Source organism: Hemiscyllium ocellatum, chromosome 5, assembly GCF_020745735.1.
Source record: "Hemiscyllium ocellatum isolate sHemOce1 chromosome 5, sHemOce1.pat.X.cur, whole genome shotgun sequence".
In the NCBI taxonomy this organism is placed as follows: domain Eukaryota; kingdom Metazoa; phylum Chordata; class Chondrichthyes; order Orectolobiformes; family Hemiscylliidae; genus Hemiscyllium; species Hemiscyllium ocellatum.
In genome coordinates, this window is record NC_083405.1 from 81,147,191 (window position 1) to 81,172,390 (window position 25,200).

The 25,200-nt window shown below is 39.4% G+C and overlaps 1 protein-coding gene across 1 annotated transcript in view; it reads left to right on the plus strand.

The window, feature by feature from the left end:
• dnah5l (dynein, axonemal, heavy chain 5 like) overlaps positions 1-25,200 on the plus strand; it is a 340,633-nt gene that overhangs the window by 284,111 nt on the left and 31,322 nt on the right. Inside the window, exons 67-70 of the mRNA XM_060825520.1 lie at positions 1,645-1,766; positions 4,490-4,837; positions 8,654-8,842; positions 15,599-15,731. Of these exons, the coding sequence (XP_060681503.1) occupies positions 1,645-1,766; positions 4,490-4,837; positions 8,654-8,842; positions 15,599-15,731 (792 nt within the window). The remainder of the gene's footprint in view (positions 1-1,644; positions 1,767-4,489; positions 4,838-8,653; positions 8,843-15,598; positions 15,732-25,200) is intronic.

The window sequence follows — 25,200 nt, forward strand, 5'->3', positions numbered from 1 at the left end:
GCTCTGCGGGACTAGATAGCTCTGTTGACTAAATGGTTTGCCATGTGTTTCAGAATATGCTAACAATGGGAGTTCAAGTCTTTATCTGGCTGAGGAAGCATTTACATCTTCCCCTAAGAGTGGAAGGCAATGGCAAACTATCATTGTTTAAAAAGAAAAGTCAAGAAACCAGATCAGGATGATACATCAGCAGATAATAAGCCAGAGCACTCATGAATAAATGATAAATTAAAGTGATAGAATTGGTACAATACAAACATGGAGAAATTGTGAAGCAAAGTCTTGGACAAACTTGTCCACAGTGCCCTGGATCTTATTAAATTGAGGAGAGGGAATTCCCAGATATTCTAAATGAGCACATGGTGTGTCAGAGTAGTTTTTCAATGGAGCAGGTTTGATGGAGTTGACTGTATTTTCCTATCATTTTCATATGTTCACACATTTGTTTGTATCTCTAGGGAGCTTTTGACTTTTCTCATAGACTTGGAGTAGCTTGAGTTTTAGCTCTTTTGTGCAAATTGTTCAGTTCATCAGTTTGGACATTTCTACTGTGTCTGACCATGAAGACTTCAGGAATAGATTTGATCAAATAGCAAATGTAAAGTTATCTTCATCCCAGAGGGCTATTCTCTCACTAGAGAGAGATGACTAGTGGTGAGTTTAACCTGAGAGTCACCATGCTTCAGATAGGGGGCGAGTTTGACCTTCATTGTAATCTCAGCCAGTGATGTTATCAATACTGATGTTATTGATATCACTCTGCATCACAAACCAGTTGTGCATCCAAATGAACTAGCTAATTCACTTCAGAATGGCACAACATATGATTCTTTGGGGGGCCATGAATTGCTCCTCGTAAAACTTTCACTAATAATATCAATGAAGAAATCTGCACTGCACATGCCTGCTTGTCCCCATTGTAATAGTCTGAGGGTAGATAAAGCTGCTGAAAGTATGATTGAATCTAAAGCAATACTCCTTATGTAAAACATATTGAGATGAGTTCACGCACATGGCAATGTGGCATGAAATGAGTTAAAGAGACAAATTTAATTGTTTGGTTTGTTTTCAAGGACCCAATAAAGAACTCTCAAATATATAACTTCTTTATTGCTATGAAGCAACCCATTCATTTACATGAACGGAAAAAATAATATTCAAGTAAGAAAAAAAATTACATGAAAGGTTAAGTCGAATACTGGCCCTTTCTGGCGTATAGTAGCAAAGTAAACATATGCTTTCAACAAACATGCACTAAAGGGAATCTATAAACTGGCTGCTTAAATGATTATGTATTGTAATGAGCTATTTAGTCCCAAGAGTGACTGACACACTTCATGGTGTGAATATATTTTTGAACTTGAGAGTTTGGAAGATATGCGTATTGTGAAATCAGTGTTCTCATTTCATTTTCAATTTTTAGTGTTTTAGAAAGAATGTTATATTTTGGACCTCCAAGGAAACTAACTTGCCAGCAGTGATTTGGAATTTGCATAGTTTGAAAGATTACAATATAAGCTGCAAGGTTTAGTTTGATTTTTTTCATGAGTGACATTGATTAATTTGCTTTTACATTCCCTGTACAACTAAGCATCAGTCTAAATGATAATTTCACTGCTTGTCTAAATTCTTATAAATCTGTAGGTGTGAAAGCTGGTTTGAAACGTACTTATAGCAGCATCACCCAAGAACAACTGGATATAAGCAATATGTCACAGTGGAAACCTTTGTTATATGCTGTGGCATTTCTCCATACAACTGTGCAGGTACAGCTCTTCTCATTCCTTAGAACATGATTTATGATGTAATCCCATTTGTAATGAACAAATTTAAACCTCCCAATTCTAATTGAATCAATGGAAGAATACTTCTGTTATAATTGCTACACATTTATGAAGCAAGTCTGAACATTGCACCCTGTAATTTTCAGTAATGTTCCATATATAGTCATGGATGGGCGAAAAATTCTGGTTGGTTCTGGCACAGTTTTATGATCTCCCTATCATATTTCTTTCTCCATGTTGAGCTCAGGACATGCTTAACATCCAAGTCTTAAAGGCAACTATATGTCCCAAAGTTTTAGCGAATCATTCATGAGAGAAACTTTGCTTTAAACCCTGCAGTATTTTCTGCTTAGTGGTACTGAGAGTGCTTATTCTCAGTGGTATTGCTGGGAAGATACAAAACATCTATATGTCTGTAGTCAATTACCTTTCCTAACATGATTACAAGAATTGGCAACATACACTAAAATGCCAATGAAGGTAATAGTGACAGAAACTTTTGTTGAGGTATTACCCCAGTGAAACGAAGCCTTTCTCTGTACAAGAGTAATTTATTGAATTGCTTCCACTGAGGTACAGCATTCATCAGATATTAATAGGGCTTAGTTGTCAAAAATTAAATAAGGCAAGATTGGTTAATACCAATCATGATATGTTGACTTGTTCCCAGATCAAAATGTTTCTGTGGGCTCAAACACCTATATTGTTAATGCCCAGAAGTCTTCATCCTGTTGAGTCAATGCTGAATCTTTGAAGAGTTGTCTAATTTTCTTCTGAACATTACCATTTTCTCAGCAAACCTGAAAATGTATCTTCTTCCAACACATGTCCTTTTGAATTTTCCATTAGCCTGTCATGTAATGCTAATAACTAGCTTTATTAGGTGCATGTAAATCTCAGTATTTAATCAGTAAAGGAACTCCAGGTTGCCTATACTTCTACAAAAACCCATTTTTCTCTTAAGTAACCTAAATGATCAGTTCAAAGCTGGTAGCCATATATTGCAATTCATAATTGATTTAAAGATTACCTATGATTTCAGCAAGCATGTTAGTAGACTAGATAGACTATCTCAGCAGCCACATTGAATTCTATATATAATTTGGTTGGTTCCACATTCTATCATAACTCACTTAGATCTCTATTGTTTGTGAATTGTAGATTGTTTGTATTTCATAGAATCATAGGCAATTATACAGAATGCGCCTTTCAACCCACATATCTATGTTAGTTGAGAGAACACTTTTCAATCTTCTCCCAATTTCCCATCGTATAAGTTATATTTAGATATTATATTTATTAGAGTTAGATTCCCTCCAGTGTGGAACAGGCCCTTCAACCCAACAAGTCCAGACCAACCCTCCAAAGAATAACCCACACAGACCCATTTCCCTCTGATTAATACACCTAATACTATGGGCAATTTAGCACAGCCAATTCACCTGACCCGCACATCTTTGGACTATGGGAGGAAACCGGAGCACCCGAAGGAAACTCACGCTGACACGGGGATAATGTGCAAGCACCACACAGACAGTTGCCCAAGGCTGGAATTGAACCTGGGTTCGTGGCGCTGTGAAGCTGCATTGCTAACCACTGAGCCACCGTGCCGCCCCACTTGCGACACTTCAAATGCATCAGCAAGTTGTTTTTTCAAATTTGGTGTGTAGATCCCTACTCTATTTCAGTCTGTGAATTCTAGGCATCTACCACCTTCTGGGTGCAAACCTTTCTTGTTAATTCCACAGTAATCCATTCTATGAATTATCTTAATGCTTTGCCTCTTGTTAATGACCTCTCTGCTATCGAGTACAAGTCCTTCCTATCCACTCAATTTAGCAAAAAATGTATTAAGAAATGTGAAGCACAATAAACACAACTCTGGTGCAATACTGCAGGCCAACTAGCCCATCAGGTGCTTTATTTGAAAAACAGAAAGGGGGTTCTTCCTAATTTCCAGGCAAGTGTTTACACTTCAACCAATGTTATAAAATAATGATTATATGGCCTATACCACATTCATGTTTGGATGGAAGGCAATGGTGTAGTGTTAATGCCTTTGGTCTGATAATGCCAAGCTAATGTGCTAAGGAAAACTGAAAGAACACTGGATGCTGGAAACCAGGAACAAAAACAGAACAGGGTTCTTAAGAAGGGTCCATCGATCCAAAACATTAACTCTGATTTCTTTCGACAGACGCTACCAGACCTGCTGCGTTTTTCCAGCAACTTCTATTTTTGTGTAATGTGCTGAGGATGTGGGTTTGAACTTTACCCCAGCAGATTGTGAAATTTGAATTCTTTAAAATCTGGAATAAAATGCTATTCTAATGGCAAACTAGCAACCACTATCAACTGTCATTAAAACCCAGTTTATATAATCACCAATGTCCTTTAGGGAGGTAAATTTGCTGTCCTTACCTGCTCTGATCTACATGTAACTCCAGCCTCACATCAACACATCTGGGCAACTAGGGGTGGATAATCAATACTGGCCTCGGCAATAACACCAACATCCTATGAACAAGTTTAAAAAAGGACTGTGCTGTGTAATTTGACAGCTATATTCCCATCATTATAGCAATGTCTGCATCTCAAAAGTATGTAGTTGACTCTCGAGTTTTGAGATGTTTATAGGTCATGTAAACTTACTTCTTTTAATTGTGCTAAGTAATTCTTGTTTGTTTTCCAATTAACATCTCCAGGAAAGACGTAAGTTTGGGCCACTTGGATGGAATATTCCATATGAGTTCAATCAAGCGGACTTTACTGCCAGTGTTCAGTTTGTGCAAAACCACCTGGATGAAATGGATATTAAGCGTGGTGTGAACTGGAACTGCGTGCGCTATATGTTGGGGGAGGTGCAGTACGGAGGGCGCGTAACAGATGATCTTGATAAGCGACTACTCAATACCTTTGCAACTGTGTGGTTTGGGGAAACAATGTTCACAGATAAATTTTCCTTCTACAAAGATTATATCATTCCTCAAGGCAAGATAGTTCAAGAAATCCTGCAATACATTGAGAATCTGCCGCTTGTTGATAGTCCTGAGGTATTCAAGATTTTGTATGCTAAAATGAAAATCTACTAGATGTTAAGTTCCATATTTTAATAATATGTATGTCATCTATGTTCTGAGAATGACTCAGATATTTTTCCATATCTCGTGCATTTATTTGTATATGTGCCAGTCCTCAGCAACAGTAAAACAAGACAGGCTCAACACATGACTAGGTGAAAATGAGGACTGCAGATGCTGGAGATTAGAGTTGAGAGTGTGGTGCTGGAAAAGCACAGCAGGTCAGGCAGCATCCGAGGAGCAGCAGAATCAATGTTTTGGTCAAAAGCCCTTCATCAGGAACACGTGACAAGTTAATGATGTGACAAAGGGTAAAGAGAAAGATTCTTCTGGTAGCATCGAGGGAATAACTTCTCTTGGAATTTGATTAATTACAGACTTCTAAAAAAAAGCATCTCTTGATCTTATTTGCTGGTCTGTATTTCTTATAATGCCTGCTCTAATTCAACCTCATTACAAATCAAGACTGAACTAACCTAAATGTTTGCAAGCCAATTAATTTAACATCTGTAACAGAGAAATAACTAACTATTTAGAACATTGCTTTCTTGTTATTAGGAATAAAGCAGTGCATATCAGAGACAATAGCTGACTTTTCAAGTCACTATGCGTGTTTGAAAATGCTTGGTGGAACCTGACTCTGAGATTCACATTCCCATTATGGGGAATTTTTATGCCTTTGGGTTAAGGGTCTAACAGCTAACTTCCCCAACCACAGCAATCCTGTCCTTGCTGTACCTGAGCATACAACTGGGGCTCTATAATTGGCCTTTGGATAATAGATATTCAGGTTTTCGCTGCTGATCCCTGTTCATTTCCAGGAGATGCACAATTATAGAGTGTCCAGTGACGCGGTCCACATTTCAACAACAACAACTTGCATGTACTTCTTACTCTGTTCCTTTGCCGGGATAGGGCGTTTCGATCCATGCTATTTCCATAGAGTCAGGCCTTTTTGGTAGAAGATGTGGTTCACATCACATCAGAATAATGGATTGGAAAGCGTAATCTGGAATCAGGAAATTTTTTGACAGCAATACTCAAAAGCTTTTGAAAATATAGCATGTCATAATCTAATGGTGTATGATGAATCAAATACTGTGAATGTTGTTGTCAAGGTTGACCTAGGCAGTCAAATACTAAATGTCACATTTTTAAAGGAAGAGGTTGCCCATTTAAGACAGAAATGAGGAAGTAAAACTTTTCTCAGAGGATCGTAAGGCTTTGGCATTCTCTTCTTCAAAAGGCAGTGCCCAGCAGAATTCTTAAATAATTTTAAGGCAAAGCTGGATTGTTGATTGCCATTGGATTGATAAAGGATCAGGAGTTTGCAGGAATGTAGAATTGAGGTTAAAATCAGGTCAGCATGATCTTATTGATGAAGTGCTGTGCTCTTCCAGCACCACTGATCCATGATCTTATTGATAGCAGGGCAGGCTGAATTAGCATAGTGGCTTACTCCTATCCTTGTTTGTATATTCATAGAACCTTAGAAGATTCAGAAAATTCTGCATATGTGGAGATCTACTTAAATGCTGAGTATAAAAGTGAACCGCAGGCATGAGTGTGGATGGTCACCATTCTCATCCTTCACTATGTGGGATCTACTCTGTGTGGGTGTTTCTGAAAATCCCGTACATCTTCGTGATTTTACATGCTTGATCCCATGCACTGAGTTAGAAAAGGCAAAGTTGCTATTGTCCCAGTGGGTTGTTCTCTTGTTAGATAGACACAACTGATGCTGAATTTAACCTGAGGGTCACTACACCTCAGACAAAAGATGAAGTTGAGAAGGCAGGACTTTCAAGGTAACCTCAGTCAGTGTCAGGAACTGAATCTGCCCTGTTGGTGCCACTGTTCATCACAAACCAGCCACCAGAAAACTGAGCTAATTGAGCCCTGAGATATCTGGCAATGGTAAGTAAACTATGATATGTGAGGTGAAACCCAAGACTGACTACTAATATCAGTGTAGCTGGAAAGCAGAATTAATGTATATGCAAAGTGGGTGCAAAAGTATGATTTTTATGGGTGACTTGTACATCAAATTCATTTCGAGGTTGTGATTGGCATTTCTGAAAGTTGTTTATTTATTTGTATAGATTTATGACCAGCTAAGCGAAAAAAGATTTTAAACGAGTAGAGTTTCAATAGTTTTATGAGCTCACAAGAGAATCAGGCTTTTGAAGAAGATTGGAATAGTTGTTTGCTTATTTGGATAATTTTGTGATCATATTAAAGATGTTCCAATGTTATTGTAGGGTTCATAGTTCTATTCATAGCAGATACTGGATGAGTAAGCCTTATATGGTATGGAGAAAGTGAGGACTGCAGATGCTGAAGATCAGAGTCAAGAGTGTGATGCTGGAAAAGCACAGCAGGTCAGGCAGTATCCGAGGAGCGGGAAATCGATGTTTTGGGCACAAGCCCTTCATTAGAATTTCCTGATGAAGGGCTTTTGCCCAATATGTCGATTCTTCTGCTCCTTGGATGCTGCCTGACCTGCTGAGCTTTTCCAGCATCACACTCTTGACTTTCATGGGATGGATGTGACTTGGGAAGCATATGAAGAGTCATGAATTTGATGTAAGTGGGCATAGAAGGATATGAGGTGGTATAGATATTGATGAGGATGAGAATTTGGATATCTAACTCTCATTTATAAAACTGATATGATGTCCCTGGGAGTGGAGGTGGCAGGCCCGAATCCAGTCCCCTTTCCACATTGAAATTAGAGTGGAAGGGCATTTCTAGGCAGGATGTGGAACCACAGTGTTGGGAAATTGCTTACTTCACAATTCCTTCTTTGAAGATGAAACCCAAGTTTATATTGTTTGTCTGATGACAGGTAGTCCTATTAAAGGCGTTCATGTATATTTTGCACTGACTGTTCACAAGACAGGTAGAGATAGCAAGCTTACTACATCTGTCTTGAACAAACAATTGTAGCCTTTACTATCATTGCTGCCACTGAATCCTGTATAATTTGTTTTATTTATCAGAATTCTATCAAAATGTCCATTCCATGTTTTGGTCACTATTTAGATAATAGGACTATTAATATGTCCCCTCTTCCCCAAAGACCTAATTCTACTTTGAACCTATGTTCCCCATTCCTATTGTCAATAATTTCTTTCTTGACTGGATATTTTATTTACACAGGTCTGTATGGTCACTTCGTAAACTCACCATTTTAACACTGGGTCCATTAACACAAAATTAAACATGCCAATTCATCTTTAACTGAACTATCATTTGATATCAGGCTGAGCATACTGTGGCCAGTCTTCCCCCAAGCATCAGATGCTAGTTGCTGGTGCTCTTTGGCCCTTTTCTCCTCTACTCATATAGATCATCTTCCAAACCAAGACCTGTATCTGTTCTTTCTATATCTTGCAGTCAGCATGTTGCTGCAGGAAGCATACCTTATACTTGCTAGCTAAACACTCTGTTTCCTTGACCATAAAGTTCGGCATCTGGTTAACCATTGACTTACTTTAACTTAATTGTATTGATAGGTGAGTTTTTGTTTTGTTATCTTGGACTCTGTGGTGTCTTAACATGTGAACATGTTAAATGTTGAGCAATTTGACATGCCTAGATCTGTTTAAACTTTGGATGTTTAATCATGGCTGAAATTATAACTCCTCATTACAAAATTAAACAAACAGATTGGTAATACATTGTATGCAAAATGTTCATATTCTCAGTTACTGTGCTCCAATATTAACGAGGAAAACATATTTAACTGTAACTGAATATTAATATGGATTTATTTTGATTTTGTAGGTATTTGGACTTCATTCAAATGCAGATATAACTTACCAGACTAATATGGCAAATGAAACTCTTAACACAATAGTCAACATTCAACCTAAGGATAGTGGAGGTGGTGAAGGAGAGACCAGAGAAAGCATGGTCCAACGCCTTGCAAATGAAATGTTGGAAAAGCTACCACCAGACTATATTCCACATGAGGTAAAATACTCATGATCTCAGACTTTTTGTTTTTATTTTGAGATGTATGTTCTTTGATTTAAACATATTGCAGATAGTCCTTAAAGTGAAGGCTATATGAGCTCACTGCCAGAGAGTGAAATGATGTTGAAAGAAAAAATTAACACTTGAAAATTCACAGAATAGATTTGGATACAAAAGCCATTCCTTCATCTTATTCTTCGAAAGAAAATCTTAAAATGTTCACAGTATCTATTTCTTAAATAAAACTCCATAATTTTCATTTTTGATATGCACCTTGAAATTTAGTTCATATCTCATTAATCTTCTTTGTCGAGAAGACTATTATAACTTCAGTACACGAAACTGTCATTTTGCCCCACTGCCCTAGACTAATTAAAAATACAGTTTAAAATTTACTTTTTCTGTTCTGTGCTGTTTTATCTCTCTGCCAAGACTGAAAAACTAATTTCTTTTCTTATAACTGAGATATATTAACTCTGTGGTTACACTGTTTTTGGTGCTTTTGAATATCTCCCTTGGTTTTTTAGTTGGCCACAGTAGTCAAATGTGATCCAATCAAGTACTATATGTTAGGGTCATTTTCAGAATTGATTGATTTGCATTTGAATTCAATGAAATTAAATTCTCATGAATTAAATTTTCCTTCCTCAGATTCGCTGCTGACAATGATTCAGTAACAAATAACACCATTCAGTTAATTTCTGAATCATTCCCATGAGCTAAATCCTGACCATATTAAACTTAAGCAGCAATCTTTTATTTGAAATGTTACCGAAACATAAATGGCTGGATTTTCTGGGGAGTGGCAATCTTGTGCAGATTCTTCAGGACTGTTCTGCTACTGTTTTGGAAAATTGTCACCACATTCAAAGAATTGAGCCCCATTTGCCTGCTTTACATCTTTTTATTCTTTCCTCTGTCTGCAAGTGGCAAAGCTGCATTTATTGTCCAGTCCTAGCTGTCCTCAGAAAGTGGCAATGAGCCTGCTTCTTGATAACATTTGCTTTCCACCAATATTTTGCTAATTCACTTCCGTTTCCCTTTAAAGGGCTTCACACTGGTGGGTCTTGCAGCCCCTCCCTCACATGTTGAGAAACTTACCCCTCCCAATCTGAGCATGGTCACTATTACTTACTTTCTCATTGCATTCTGCAGAATTCCAGCATGCTAGAAAGTAACAGAGAATCTTCTTCAGTCAGTGTCTTATAGCACCCATCTCTATCTGCTAGTGAGACTAAGGGCAAACTACAGCTGGTCAAATCTGAGCTGTACATCTGCCCATGCACACACAATTTCCTTACAGCAGTCTTTCAGTGCACATTTAGGCTTCCTAAGGATCATGAAAGTAGGTCGGAGAGGTGCCATGTAGGTCATGAGGTGGAGGCAAATGCCAGATGTCAATATCCATGGACAAGGCTTGCGTGCTGTTGCTGCCCATGGATTACATCCTGAGATGCTGTTTGGTGCTGAGCAATATGGAAACTGTGAGCTGGAGTCACCATGTATTCCATGTCAAAAATTCCTGATACCTAGTTTGTTCAACATTTTTCGTAAGCTAGGAAGCTGAATATTAATAAGGTTAGTTGTGCCAGTAATAAGGTGTTTAATAAGCTGTAATCTCCCTTATTGGTAACTTGCCATTGCCTAGCAAGAAATCACCTCACTGCTTGGCAGCTGCATAAAAGTCATAGCCAGTTACTCGTAATGTCTAAATAAACCTGGCCAGACTTCTCACACAATTCTGCCACAAATCTCATTGCAGACTATGTCATTTAGGCCCCTGTGAGAATTAGCCCATTGTGTCTCACACAGGCATGCAGCTTGATTGACTAATATGTTGCCATTCTGAATAATTGACAATAAACTCCTCCTGTCATTAATTTCAATGCAGCTGCACTTCGAAGTGAGCTTCAAGTGTCTATGCAGCATTTTCTTTCTTCCTGGAATTCTGGCCATTTTAGAATTGAGAACAAGACCTACTGAATGAGATGTTTTATGGCCATGTGGGCGCAGTGTTAATTTTGCTGGTGTACTGCTTGATTTGTTTCTGAAGCTGACTTCATGAAGAAGATTAGCATTAGTTTGACTGTCTTCCCTTTGAATCCAAAGGATACAGTGGAAATCTCATGATGGAATTTCTCCAACATTTTTACATGTTGCTAATACACAATCCATGTCTCACTGCTGAAGTCAGACTCCCCTGATGCAAGCCTACTCATTAATGGTGCCATAGAATGGCATGCCATTGAAGTCGGTTGTTCAAATAAAACACCTACTACTGTGGTTTGTAGAAGACTGAGTTGGTGCAGTTAATCAGGGGTAGGATCATCTTGTCAATGGTAGCCTTTTAAGAAAGATGGCGGCCTGTGTTTGGAAGGTGCTCAATATATTCCGGAAACTTTTGCCGAAAATATATTAATGGTGGAATATGTGGCTGTTTCAATAATGTCCAAAGACAGACCAATTCCCTCATATGCAGAATTGAAGAGATCAGGAATGGTTGGCAAATCTTAAGCTAAGTTGACAATGAAGTTGCAGCTAATTACCACCTATAAAGTATTTCTATAGTGGTGAATTTAGTTTTAGCACAGAGATTGGTGAGTTTTCTATCTGGGATATTTATGAGCAAAAATATACTCAAGGCATGATTGATCTTAAAAAATTGACACCTGGCTTTTGACCAAGAAAATCCAAACTCTTTGTCCTTACTCACCACTGTGGTCAGATTCCCCTGCTGCAAGCCTAGTCATTAATGGTGCCATAGAATGACATGCCATTGAAGTCAGTTGTTCAATTTAGCAATAAAAAAACCCTCATTGTTCCTTGTTGCTACTTTTGGGAACAGGTGTCGTGGAACAGTTTCCAACCTGATAACCCTGTAGGAGTGAGAAGATGGGAGAGGATAATTTCAATCCTCCTAAAATGTTATTTGTACGAAAGTTGATCCCCATCTTTTGACTAGGAGTTTTTAGGCATAAAAACCTGGCTTATTTATGGAATTGACATTGCAAGAACAGCTGACCTTTGAAGAGGTGAATAATCACTGTCAATTAGATTGTAAATAATATTGAGGTAGTCACACAGCCTTACCTCATATTGGGGCAGACTTTGACAGGGACTATTTGAGATGTCCCACTGGAAGCAGTTGCAGAACTGTGAGGAAGATCTTTGAACATTCAATTCTCTAGAACACAATGACAGAGCCTGGCAGCACAATCACAAAGCTTGACAATTTACTAAGTGAAATGCTTTGCTTGGGTTAGTGCATCCAATCTGAAAATGTGTTGTTGGAAAAGCGCAGCAGGTCAGGCAGCATCCAAGGAACAGGAGAATCGACGTTTCGGGCATAAGCCCTTCGTCGATTCTCCTGTTCCTTGGATGCTGCCTGACCTGCTGCGCTTTTCCAGCAACACATTTTCAGCTCTGATTTCCAGCATCTGCAGTCCTCACTTTCTCCCCTTAGTGCATCCAGTGACTTCCTAGTGTACTTCACATTTTTCTTTGATCTGACAGGCAACAAAGACACATTAAATGGTTGCCACTGCCTATCCACTGCCATCCCTTTAAGTAACATCTCCCAGTTTATCATAGCCAGATCACACCTGATCCCCTATTGCATTTTTTCTTTATTTAGATACAGGATCCTTTTGTTCCAGAAGATCACATATTTCTCTATTCTGGTGACAATGATCCTCAAACCCAAAGGTCCGGAAAAAAAGTATCTAGTTCAGCAGCCTTTATTTGTATTCCCTGTTCCGGAAATTTGGTTGACTGTGTGAAGATTTCCCAGGTTGGCTGTCAACTAAGCTTCAAATTCCTCTCCTTGATCAGTCTTCTGTATGGCTGAAACATTGACACTTTTCCTCTTGAGCTTTAGATCACTTACAGTGTGGAAACAACCATTCGGCCCAACAAGTCCACACGGACCCGCCAAAGCGCAACCCATCCATACATTTACCCCTTCACCTAATACTACGGGCAATTTAGCTTGGCCAATTCACCTAACCTGCACATCTTTGGACTGTGGGAGGAAATCGGAGCACCCGGAGGAAACCCATGCAGACTCGGGGAGAGAGTGCAAACTCCACACAGTCAGTCACCTAAAGCAGGAAATGAACCCAGGTCTCTGGCGCTGTGAGGCAGTAGTGCTAACCACTGTGCCACCGTGCCACCCAGGTTCTTACAATATTTGGATCAAGTGATTATAGACATCACTTAAAAGTCACTACATGCTAAAAGGATATTTTCCCTTGTGTGAGAGACTAGAATTCAGAGATACTGCTTATGAGTAAGGACAAAGATTTGGAGAGTTTTTTTTTCAGTGAGTCATGAGTCTGTGTGTGGAATTTTCATCCTAGAGAGCAATGGAGGCGAGTCATTGAATATTTTTAAGACAGAGTTATGGGAGTCAAACGGTATATTGGATAGCTAGGTAAGTGGGTTAAGGATGGCTGGACAATCAGATCAGCCATAAACAAATTGAATGATGGAGCAGGTTGGAGAAGCCATGGGGTCCTCCTGTCCTCAAATTTGAGCTGATCAAGATATAATCCAAGAAGTGCTTGTGATGTGATCTGTAATACCTTTGTGTGGTTTTGTATTTGTTGTACTGATGGAAGAGGATACTTGTTGTAATGAGCCACACAGAGAATACAATGTCAGCAGGAGGACACCATTTGTACTGGCATTTTCTACATAATTTTTCCCCATGGTTCTTGGGATTTGGAGACACAGTCAACCCTGGCATTAATGTCCCCTAGAGGAATGATCTTTTCTTCTTTTGAGACAGCCACAGTAAAGAAATTGGATATCAACCTTGGACTAGGCTGGCATGGCCTGGTATCCATAGCTGCTCCTGGAGGGCGTCCTGTGTTAGCACCACCTCATCCAGCAGGATCTCCAGGACCCTGCCCGCACCAATGTCCCCTCTGTCTGTCATATCTGTGGTGAATGTCAGGAAACGTCTAGGACAGCGCCTACGTGACAGTATTTGCCCAGGTGCACAACAGGCTTTAAAAGATGGCATGGGTGCAAGGAATGCTGGTGAATGCCAGGATGTGCACTAAGTGGCGAGCTGTTCAGGAATAGTGCATGGTAAGACTGTGTGGAAACTGGATGTAAGATATGCCATAGGATGGAATACATTATTAATGAGGTGAGTTTGATAAAATATAGCAAAAGGACTCACTCGGTCCCATAGCAACAAACTCTCCACAAAACCTAATCCAAATAGCACAGAAGATAAAAAAGGCAAAAGATTCAGCCCATAGGAATTAAAATCTGTATTTCTACTATTTGGAAATTGTCACTGATTAGATTTGTTTCTTTTTTGCCACTCTCCCACCATTGTTTGTTATGGTAATTTTAACAAAGGCAGAAGATGGCTTCCACATCATTTCATTACAAACACTTTTCCGTACACTTGCGTTTTAGAGAAAAGATTACATATTAAATGAAAATCACAAAAACTTTGTTTATAAATAGTCAGATTTCTTAATCACACAGGGCGGCACGGTGGCACAGTGGTTAGCACTGCTGCCTCACAGCGCCAGGGACCTGGGTTCAATTCCCGCCTCAGGCGACTGACTGTGTGGAGTTTGCACGTTCTCCCCGTGTCTGCGTGGGTTTCCTCCGGGTGCTCCGGTTTCCTCCCACAGTCCAAAGATGTGCAGGTCAGGTGAATTGGCCATGCTAAATTGCCCATAGAGTTAGGTAAGGGGTATATGTAGGGGTATGGGTGGGTTGCGCTTCGGCGGGTCGGTGTGGACTTGTTGGGCCGAAGGGCCTGTTTCCACACTGTAAGTAATCTAATCAATGCTCTAAAATCATCTGGACGGTTGACTAAATATCTGATGGAGAATGAAAAATTGTGTCCAATTATTTCCCGATGTGGCATACCATACAATTCACATGCATGAAGGGTGAATGCATTTAAGGCACCAATCTAGTTTCTAGTGTTTCAGTCCAGCTCCTGTGAGATTCATTGTAATAAATTATTGATGGATAGAGCAAGTTCTGTTCTGAAGAAACTGTTTAAAAGTTTGCAATGTTTCTTTTAACTTCCACGAGCTAAAGTGTTAGCCTAAAGTTCACAACGATCTCACCATTTCCACACAGTTCCAAAAGGGGACCCTGCTTTAGAAACCTTTGGTATTGATGGGCAATATTAAATTGATCTTTTGTCACGTTATTGGTATGAAGTTACAGATCACATTTAAAGGTATTTTTCATATGAAGCAAGTCTTATTTTACACAATCCTACAATTGATTACTTTGTTTAGACTGGAATGGTTTACTCTGCAGAATCTTTCACTGTATGAGGTTGAGGATTTCTGTATTATTTAGGTGCAAAATAAATGTACTGAAATTCTAATGTAGTTACACACTTGGGGGCTTAACGCAGAAAATATTCTGTTTGGATGCTTAGTGTGTATAGGGAATGACTGAATTATTTTGTACCATAAAGGCTGGCAGCTTTGCCTTTCTTTATGATACAGTTCTTCTAGAGCAAGAAAACTAAACTTGCTTTCATGCAATCTACAAATACTGTGAAAGGAGCAGGGAGACACATCCATTCATTATATCTGGAGTGCTTGACAATGATTTTTAAAAACTTCATATCCATATGAAGTATCACTTGAATTTTAATGAATGTGTGCAACATTGGAAGGTGTAATTAACTAAAAAGACCTGCAGCTTTTTAACATTAAGTGCCATATGCTGAAATAACTTCAAACTTATTATGATTTCAAGGTGAAAGCTCGACTACAGAAAATGGGTGCAATCCAACCAATGAACATCTTCCTGCGCCAGGAGATTGATCGAATGCAGCGAGTTCTTACGCGTGTTAGAATTACACTGACAGACTTGAGATTGGCTATAGATGGTAAGTTTTTACTTCCACATTGAAGAAAGGAAAAGCTCATTTGAAATCATTTGGCAGTATTGAATTTGAGCATTGCTGAAAAGCAAAGACATTTTGACAAAAGGTTTATCTTACACGCACGAGTAGAATCATAGAATCCCTACAGTGTGGAAGCAGACCATTCAGCCCATCAAGTGCACACTCACCCTCCGACCATGCTCCCACCCACACCCACTCCATCTTTGTAATCCTGCATTTTCTATAGATAATCAATCTAGCCTGCACATCCCTGGTCACTTTGGGGCAATTTCTGATGGCCAATCCACCTAACATGCACACCTTTGGACTGTGGGAGGAACCCTTAGCACCTGGAGGAAACCCACACAAACACAGGGAGAGCATACAAACTCCACATGGACAGTCGCCTAAGCTGGAATTGAGCCCACGTCCCTGGCACTGTGAGGTAGCAGTGTGAACCACTGAGCCACCATGCCACCCAATTCATAAGAAATATCAAATTACAGGGAACACAACATTCATACTATATGGGCAGAAAGTGACAAATGACATTCCAGCAGAATCTTATTGTTAGCTGTGTTGCCCTGGAAGATGCATCATTTAATAATAACTGACAGTTAACAGCCAAGCTTTGTCCAAATTTTAAAAGGGCTGGTTAACTCTGATTGGTCAATACATTACCCTGAGAAGTAAACCAGGGAATGACTGTCACCTGTCTGTCTTTATTCTATTGAAACAGTCTGTGTAGATGCTCTTTTTGTCTGGAAAGAACAGGACCTTGGAAAACGTAGCTCCTTGTACACCGACATGTGCCATATAGCAGGCCCAACTGACAAATCTAAATTGGTTGTCAGCATAATTTTTTGCATACTCAGGGTTATGTAGCAATTGTTGTGTAATTGCAGAATCACATCTAATGTTGGATACTTTACTGTACGTTTTCCAAGCATGGCCTGGTTATGTATAGTGTGCATCTTGCTTGTTTCAAACAGCTGAGAGATTATGCTGTTTACTATGATCTGTTGATTTTTCGGCCATACAATGTACTTACCTAGCATCTCACAAATGAGTAATGAGATGGATGAATATCAGAGATATTCATATATACCTGATATATATATCAGGTATGTTCTATATACCTGATTCCCATATCTGAATAATTTTCATTGATGTAGATTTGGATGTGTTTTATCCAACAATGTTAACATGAACATCATCAGAATAATCTTTCATCAGAGGCTTCTTTGCATAACTGTTTTTCTGAGGCATCTAAATGAAGTAGAATCAAAAATACATTTGCATCATTTTAGTATGTGATTGTACTTGTCTTCAAATTGGTTTGAAATGCATCGATTATAAGAGTGAAGGATTTTACTCGAAACTTGTCATCTGGAGAAAGCTTTCATCAGCATTAAATGCATCACAATCATTGATCTTTTTCTAAATCTTTTCCCTTTATTCACACACTTGCAGTTTACATCCAGGAGGTTTTCTTTTGCCTTGAATTAGATTTTAGTTTTTTGATTTTCGGATTTGAGACAGATGTGAAAGATGAACTAAGGGCTGAATAAGAGGTTAGGTTAGCTTGTCTAGATCGAGGTAGCTAATTTATCATGCAGAGTGATGCCAACAGTTTGGGTTCAAATCCCACATCACTGAAGTCACCATGAAGAACTTTCCTTCTTAATTTCTCCCTCGCCTGAGGCATGGTGACCCTCAGGTTCAATCACCACCAACCATCTCTCTATTATGGGAGAGCGACCCTATAGTCTGGGAAGACTGTGATAACTTTACCACTTACCTGTGGGGCCCAGGTCATTTTGTCCAACAAATCTAATAAATGATTGCAAGATTCTAACTTCTCACCATCTCTAGATCCTCCATTTTCTCCTTCAGAGTGCCAGCTTCTCTCTCTGTGTTACCTTTTTCGCTCTTGTCTGAATGAAGATGAGTACGAGATTGTTAATTGAATCATAACTCTCAGCTACAGCTGAAGTAGCCTTTTTTTTTGCGCATCCCTTCTAGTATCGGGGTGATGTTTTGGTGTGGTAGAATCAGGGCACAAAAATGATTCAATCATAATCCAAGAATTTGTGGATGCGCAGCAACAAAAGAACCAAATTGCTGCATTAAGGCAATAATCAACTGCAGCATGGCCACAAGGTTAAATAAAAGACCACTTCAATTTCTCAATTGGTTCATTCCAATGTTGACATGCAGTGGAGCCATTCTGTATCCAGAATGGAATATTATCTTTGGTGAAGACACCCTAGAGACTCAAAATAATTGGATGTTTTGTCTCTATTTCTTCAGCTGGGATTCCAGGCTGTATAACCTTCTGAGATGTAGCAGCTCACGTTCACTTCTGCATCATCTATCCTAGTGGAAGAGGTGAACGGTTGTGGTTGCTATGGGCCGGGCTGGCTCTCTTGAGTATGAGGTTCTCCTTTATTACAGTGAAATAGCTGTCACCATTCAGTAATTGTTTTAGCCGCCCTGCAGGCTGCTGCTGCTTTTTTTCTCTTCCAAAATCTACTTTCAAATGTTCTCTTCAATTTTAACAGGACTCCACATAATGAGAGAAATAAATCATAGATAGATTCTTTGAATTTAATCCTTAATGTTTACAAGTAGAAGTAAGGAAAATGAATACATACATTCCAACAGTATATTTTTGCCGGATGTCAAAGGAAGGGAGGGGTGTTTTGACATTTTATTTGTTTTTAGTAAATAAGTTTATTTTGGAAAACCATAAAAGGCATTTTTATTTAGTGAGCATAGCATATGATCATGCAAATAGAGGAAATATGACATTGAGGAGATGTTTTTGATCTACATTGTTGCACTGCAGTTCATCAGGATGAGACATAGGATTCTAGGTAACTGAGTATAGCATTTCTTAAATGATGGCTAGGGATATCCTGAAGCTTTCTGGTAGTGTTTAATATTCAAGCAGGGTTGCTTTAATAATTGCGTAGCCATATATGAATATTTTTGTTATCAGAGCAAACATGTCATTTTTGGACAGTTTTTTTTCCTGTTTCCTTTATTTTTCAATTGATTATGCAAAAAATTGAAATTTGGTCATTCCTTTTTCATATTTAGAGGCCACATGATAATACAAAGGTTTACATTGTGGCTTACTCAGTATATGTCTTAATCTGACCGCGCATGGATGACACTATTAGAATGGTTTACAGTCACAACTAGTTTCTGGAGCTTAGTGAATTGATTTGAATTGAATTGAGTTGAATTTATTGTCCTGTCTACCGAGGCACAGTGAAAAGCTTTATCTTACGAGCAATGCAGGCAGACCACATAATTAATAAATGCGAGTAATAACAGCTTTGATATTGAAACATGAAACATGTCAAGCAAATAATGATAATCATGTAATCTTTTAGATTATATCCTTTCTTAAATGCATCTATGATTGAATTGAGAAAGGAGGTATTTGGACGAAACTGGTATAACACAGGATAGGCCTTGTTAGGAGTGTGCAATGGAGATATGTTAGTACTGCATGTGTGGAGGTTCCAACTCTTTCCTGTCCTCTGCCATTTTGATCAATGCAGGAAAGGGGCCAAATAGCGACCTCATATGCTGCATTGACATATTTTCTTGGCTTCATTGCATGGGTAAACATTTGAGAGCTCTTGCAATTTCCATTGGGCTGGGTAACTTCTGAAACTGAGTTAGATTTACAACTGCTCAGAGAGTTGTAAACTAGAGGAGTCCCCAGTTTGGAGTTGGAACACTGGATAGGCAAGTTCAAAATGTATTAACAACTCCCATAATATAATGTAAAGCATTTTGATAAGTTAACAATTTTTTTTTAAGATACGGGATCTAATTTAAATGTTTCTTAAAAGGTAAGCATTTATTGACCTCCTAATTGAATGAAAACTATGACACTGTTCACTGGTTTTGAAATTTGAATAGATGGCTGAATTCTTTTAGTTCTGTATTATGAATACTTGGCTGTGATCCATTACACTACTTAATGAATTCAGCTTAGCAGGCATTGTTGACAAAACTGTCAAAGGGAGTGTGAATTTAGTTAAGTAAGAATATATTTTTTGAAGTGTGATTGTTTATTTTCAGAGTTTCATAAGAACCTCTATTTAGGGCTCTAAAGTTCTTAAGATAGTGATTTCAGATGCAGGATTGGAACAAAATGGACCTGAACCAAGGAAGAGAGGGTATACAGAAAGTCCTGGGAGTGTAAGTATAGTCACAAAAGCAGCCTGTATGTGGCTTTTGAAAGCGGAAAAGTTGGACAATAGAACTATTTATGGAAGAGATTCCAGAACAAAAGGCTATAAAACTGAAAGAATTGGTGTTGCTAGTGGAGGAGAGGTGGTGAGGAATGAAACGTTTTACATGGAGTCAGTAGCTACAATATGCAGGTGAAGGAAACTACTGAGATAGGGTGGGGGGGAAGGACAAGGCCGGGGTAAACGATGGAAATGAGAATCTTGGAACCAATTTGCTAGGCACGCAGAACTGCAGGAACTGGGTAAAGGTGAAGAGTGACACAAATGCAGGGCTTTGCATGTCTGACATGAGCTGCAACATTCTAAGTCAATCATCAAGAGAAGTCAGAAAGAATGGCATGTGTTATTGAGGTGATTTAAGTGAGAGAATGTTGCAGGTGGGGCTGGTTAGTTAGAAAGGGAAGGAAAGAAACCATTTATGAAGGTATTCAAGATACAATTACAGAAATGAGATTTGATGATGTGCAACACCATCTGATCTTAGGTGACCCTGTGAGATTATTCAACCTTTTCCATTATAGTGTCAGTTCTTGATATTGTGAAAGGATTATTAACTACTTCTTTCTACTCCTGCAGTCCGAGCAATTTGCACCACTTTCTCACACGGCTGTAAACCTATTGGGAACAGTACTATCACAAGGTCGAAACTCTAGTGGAACAAGCACAGTGAAGGCTGGAGAATCTCAGCAGGACTGACAACATGAGTGGAGAGAGAAACAGAGTTAATATTTAGTCTGGTATGACTCTTCAGAATGCTTTTCAAATCTGAAGACAACTCATACCAAACTTGAAAATTTAACTCTCTTTCTCTTTCTCCCCAGATTCTGCCAGACCTGTTGAGTTTCTCCAGTGTTCTCTGTGCTTGTTTCAGATTACCACTGCATTTTTTATTGTGGAAATTCTATTTTGAAATTTAGTGGGTTAGTTGTAAATCTACTTGCAATGGGACAGAGGGTGGGGATGATTTCATTCCACTATTAAAACAGAAGAAAATTCAACAATTTCCTTTTAAGAAGCAAAGTTTACTTTAGTATTCATGAAGGATAGGCGAATAGGCATTCAAGATCAATAGCAGCTACATTTTAAATAGGTTGCAACTCGTAATGAAGAATTGTTTTGAATTAATTCTGAATCTTACACTGGAATCTTTTCAATTCAATTCAATACAGTACAGGTATAGGTCCTTTGGCCCATCAAGTCTGCACCGATTCTAAACCTTATTTAGATCACCATTTACTGCCCATGCATGGTTTCTAGCCCTCTGTTCATCCTCTGCATTGTTCCTACTCCACTGCCATAACTTTGCCAGAAGGGCAGAATAAATTTAAAGTGATTTCCACTGAACCATCAGCAGAGTTACAATGGCATAGCTGGAACAAGCAAAGTCCCTGCCTTCAGACATTCAGCTGTGTGTCTTGAAAAATCAAAAACTTATCAGGGAGGAAAAAAAGCAAGACACGGCTGAGTCTTTACTGGACCAAATTAATTATTCACAAATGAAAATGCCAAGATGGCAATCAAAATGGAAAGTGATTTGTGTCATGCTGTAAGAGATTGGATTTCTAGATAGGAATTTGGTTATTAATTGCCACTTAATTTAGTCACCAGTTGTGGGTGTATCGATAAGAGTCAGCCTGGAAGCATATATCGTTCAGGTGAGTCACAAAAGTCCATGTGGGAAGAAGGTGAGAAAAAGAGTTTTCATAGGACAAACAGCTTACTGGGTTTATAAAACAGAGAAATGCAGATGTTGGAGATCTGAGACAAAAACTGTTGGTGAAATTCAGCAGGTCTGGCAGCATCTGCGGGAAGAAAGCACAAGTTCAGTGATCATTCAACAGAATGCAGGCTACCAAACCTGCTGAGCTTACTGGTTATTCTTTACAAAACATTGCTATTTTATTTTAACCTTCTATTGCAAGGTTACATTATTAGATTGACACTGTAACTCTCCATTAGGTATGTTTAAAGCTTTTCTACCGTTTCCCTCAGAATTTAATTTCCAGTGTGGAAATTTATTTATAAATGTCCAGAGGTGAGCTGATTCCATTTTAACAGCAAAAGAATAGGTTAATTACCCAGGCATTGCATTTTATTTCCATTTCCATAATGTTACAGTTGAACAATAATCTTCCCTGACATCTGTGAATGAGTGAAGATGTGCACAGAATGTTGGAAGACACAGGTTTTGATGTTCACAAGGTTAACTAATTCCTGTGCAGACATGGTCGGTCACAAAGCTGTAACTGTTTAAAAATGCACAAGAAGTACAGCTTTCTCCATGGAAGTTAATCTGTAATTTACATGTGGAGCAATGTTATTTCTCCCATTTGAAACAAGGTGGTAATCCTTGTTAATAGGATCAAGAGATTAGATGAGATAAAGGGTTCTTCTTAGAATTAATTTTCAGTGACTGAGAACCCTAAAGAACATTCGGAAAAGTGGAGATATACATAGCCAGAAAGTGAATATTTAAAGTGCAAATTATGTGCGTGTGAAATAGTTAACTCTACCCTGCATTATGTCAAGTTTCTTGAGTGGTCTAAGAGTTGCAAGTATCTTATTGCATTCCTGGTTTGTGCCTTAAGATGCCAACAGAATTCCTAGCCTCTGACTTGTTCTTGCAGCCCTGTATTTATATGGCTAGTCCAGTTCGATTTCTGGCTAATCGGAACCCCCAAAATGTTGATAGTGGATGATTCAAGCACAGCAGGTTAGGCAGCATCTTCGAGTAAAAAATGAGGTCTGCAGATGCTGGAGATCACAGCTGCAAATGTGTTGCTGGTCAAAGCACAGCAGGTTAGGCAGCATGAGTGAGATTAATGTTATTGAATGTCAAGCAGAGATGATTAGGTTCTCTCTTGTTGGAGAAGTCATTTTCTGGCAATTGCATGCTACTTATCAGCTATCACTGCTGCATATCTTAGAGTCTTAGAATCCTTATAGTGTGGTAGCAGGCTATTCAGCCTATCGAGTCCACACCGACCTTTGATAGAACATCCCAGCCAGACTCTATCTCCATAAGCCTGCATTTTGTATGGCTAACCCACCTAGCTGCATATCCCTGGACACTGGCAATTTAGCATGGCCAGTCCTCCTAACCCGCACATCTTTTTGATTGTGGGAGGAAACTGGAGCACACAGAGGGAAGTCATGCCGACATGGGGAGAATGTGCAAACTCCACACATACAGTAGCCTGAGGGTGGAATCAAACCTGGGTCTCTGGCGCTGTGAGGCAGGGCCTAGGACATTAACCTGCAGAGCTCCTGCAGTCAATCCCTAGGGCCAGATTAATTTCCTCCAACTACCACAACCATTTTCCATTGTTCTAGGTATGACTACAAAGAGAGGAAAACTTTCCCCAGATTTCTATTAATGCTAGTCCTTCTTGATGCCACACTTGATGTCGAAGACAGTCACTCTCACATCATCTCTAGAATTCTTTTATGTTTCAATCGAGAATGCCTTGAGGTCAGGCACTGAGTGTCTCTGGCGGAAGCCAGACTGAGCATCACAGAACAGGTTATTGCTGTATAAGTGAGGCTTGATCGCACTTTCGATGACAACATCCATCACACTATTGATGAGCAAGAGTAGACTGTAGCAGAAATTGGGCCGATTAAATTTCTCGTGCTTTTTTTGTGCGTAGGACATATCTAAGGAATTTTCCACAGTGTTTGATAGATGTCAGTGTTGTATTGGAACAGCTTAGCTAAGGATGCAGCTGGTTCTGGTGCACAGGTCACCTGATAAAACTGAATGGGCTTTCGAGAAAGTGGATAAACTATTTGGATGCATCTTCCAATTCTCAAACTTTATTTCAAATAAATTTTAGGCTGTTGTAGCATATGCATTCCTCTACCTACCTGGCCTCTTCTGCCTCACAAGCCCCATTCTCTCCCCAACTACATGACCTCCAATATTTGTTGCTTGGCAAGATGCTCCAGGCGAAGCTCCTCTGCTTGTCAGTTCCTTTTCCTTTTACTTTCTTGTTTTTTCCCTCTTTACAGCACAATTTTTCTTTTGCACCCCACCCCCACCTTTTAAATTCTTAAACTATCCTCCCCCTCCTGGTGAATGGCGGTGAGACGAAAAGAGATGACATATGGCTGGAGCCTGGGCAGGTGGAGTCCCAGAGTGAGAGCAGAGTGAACGTGGACCGACTCACGGACCGAGTCCTGGAGTGGGGAGCAGAATGTGTGGCAGCCGGAGCCAGAGTGGGAACAGACTGAACAGGCTGAGTCATGGAGTGAGGCGCTGAGACCCAGAGCGGGGAGCGGAGTGAAGGGTCGGGTCCCGGTGTGGGGAGCAGAGCAAGGGTCTAATCCCGGAGCAGGGAGCAGAGCAAAGTGCTGAGTCCCAGAGCCGGGGGTGTAGCAAGGGGCCGAGTTCCGGAGCGGAGCAAGGGGCTGGGTCCGGGAGCGTGGAGAGGGGCGAGGGGCTGGGTCCCGGAGTGGGGAGGGGGCAAGGGGCTGGGTCCCGGACCGGGAGCAGAGCAAGCGAACCGAGTCCCAGAGTGGGGAGCAGAGTGAGTGCTGCACAGAAGTCAACACACTACTAGAGGTTTATGGACAGATGTCCCTGTCAAACGGACAACACGATTAAAATAGTAAAATCTGTATCAGTCAAAATAAACTGTTATGTGATATCTAGGAATCACTGAATCTGTCCAGCGAGTGAGAGTAATTAACAGATGATGCTAAAATTCAAGGGTCACCTTGGCATAAACCACAGCTCAAAATAATATGAATGATCCTATTTTAAATTTCATCAACAGAAATTATGAGTTTGGGTAACCTAACACAATGTAATTTTGTGTTATCAAAGTAGAAATTACATTGCGGTGGGAGATGGTCCACCAAAGTAACATCCCCCAGAACTTTTTATAATTGATAAGAACAACCAAATGGTTTCATCCCACTAGGGTACATAGAAGTACCCTAACGCTTAAAGAGGTGATACCACCAATACCCTTTCTGTATGATTGGCTACAAAGTTAATTTCAATAACTTGAAAATTAAAATTATGTCAGAGGGGTCATATTACTTGAAAATTAAAACAAAAAAAAGCACATCACTGTTAGTCAAAGAATACATTGCATAAAGCAATAACATCCTATATTAGTTTTTTAAGGGGCAGACAGGTTCAAACAAATATTCAGACTTACAGACTTACATGACAGGATGCTAACATA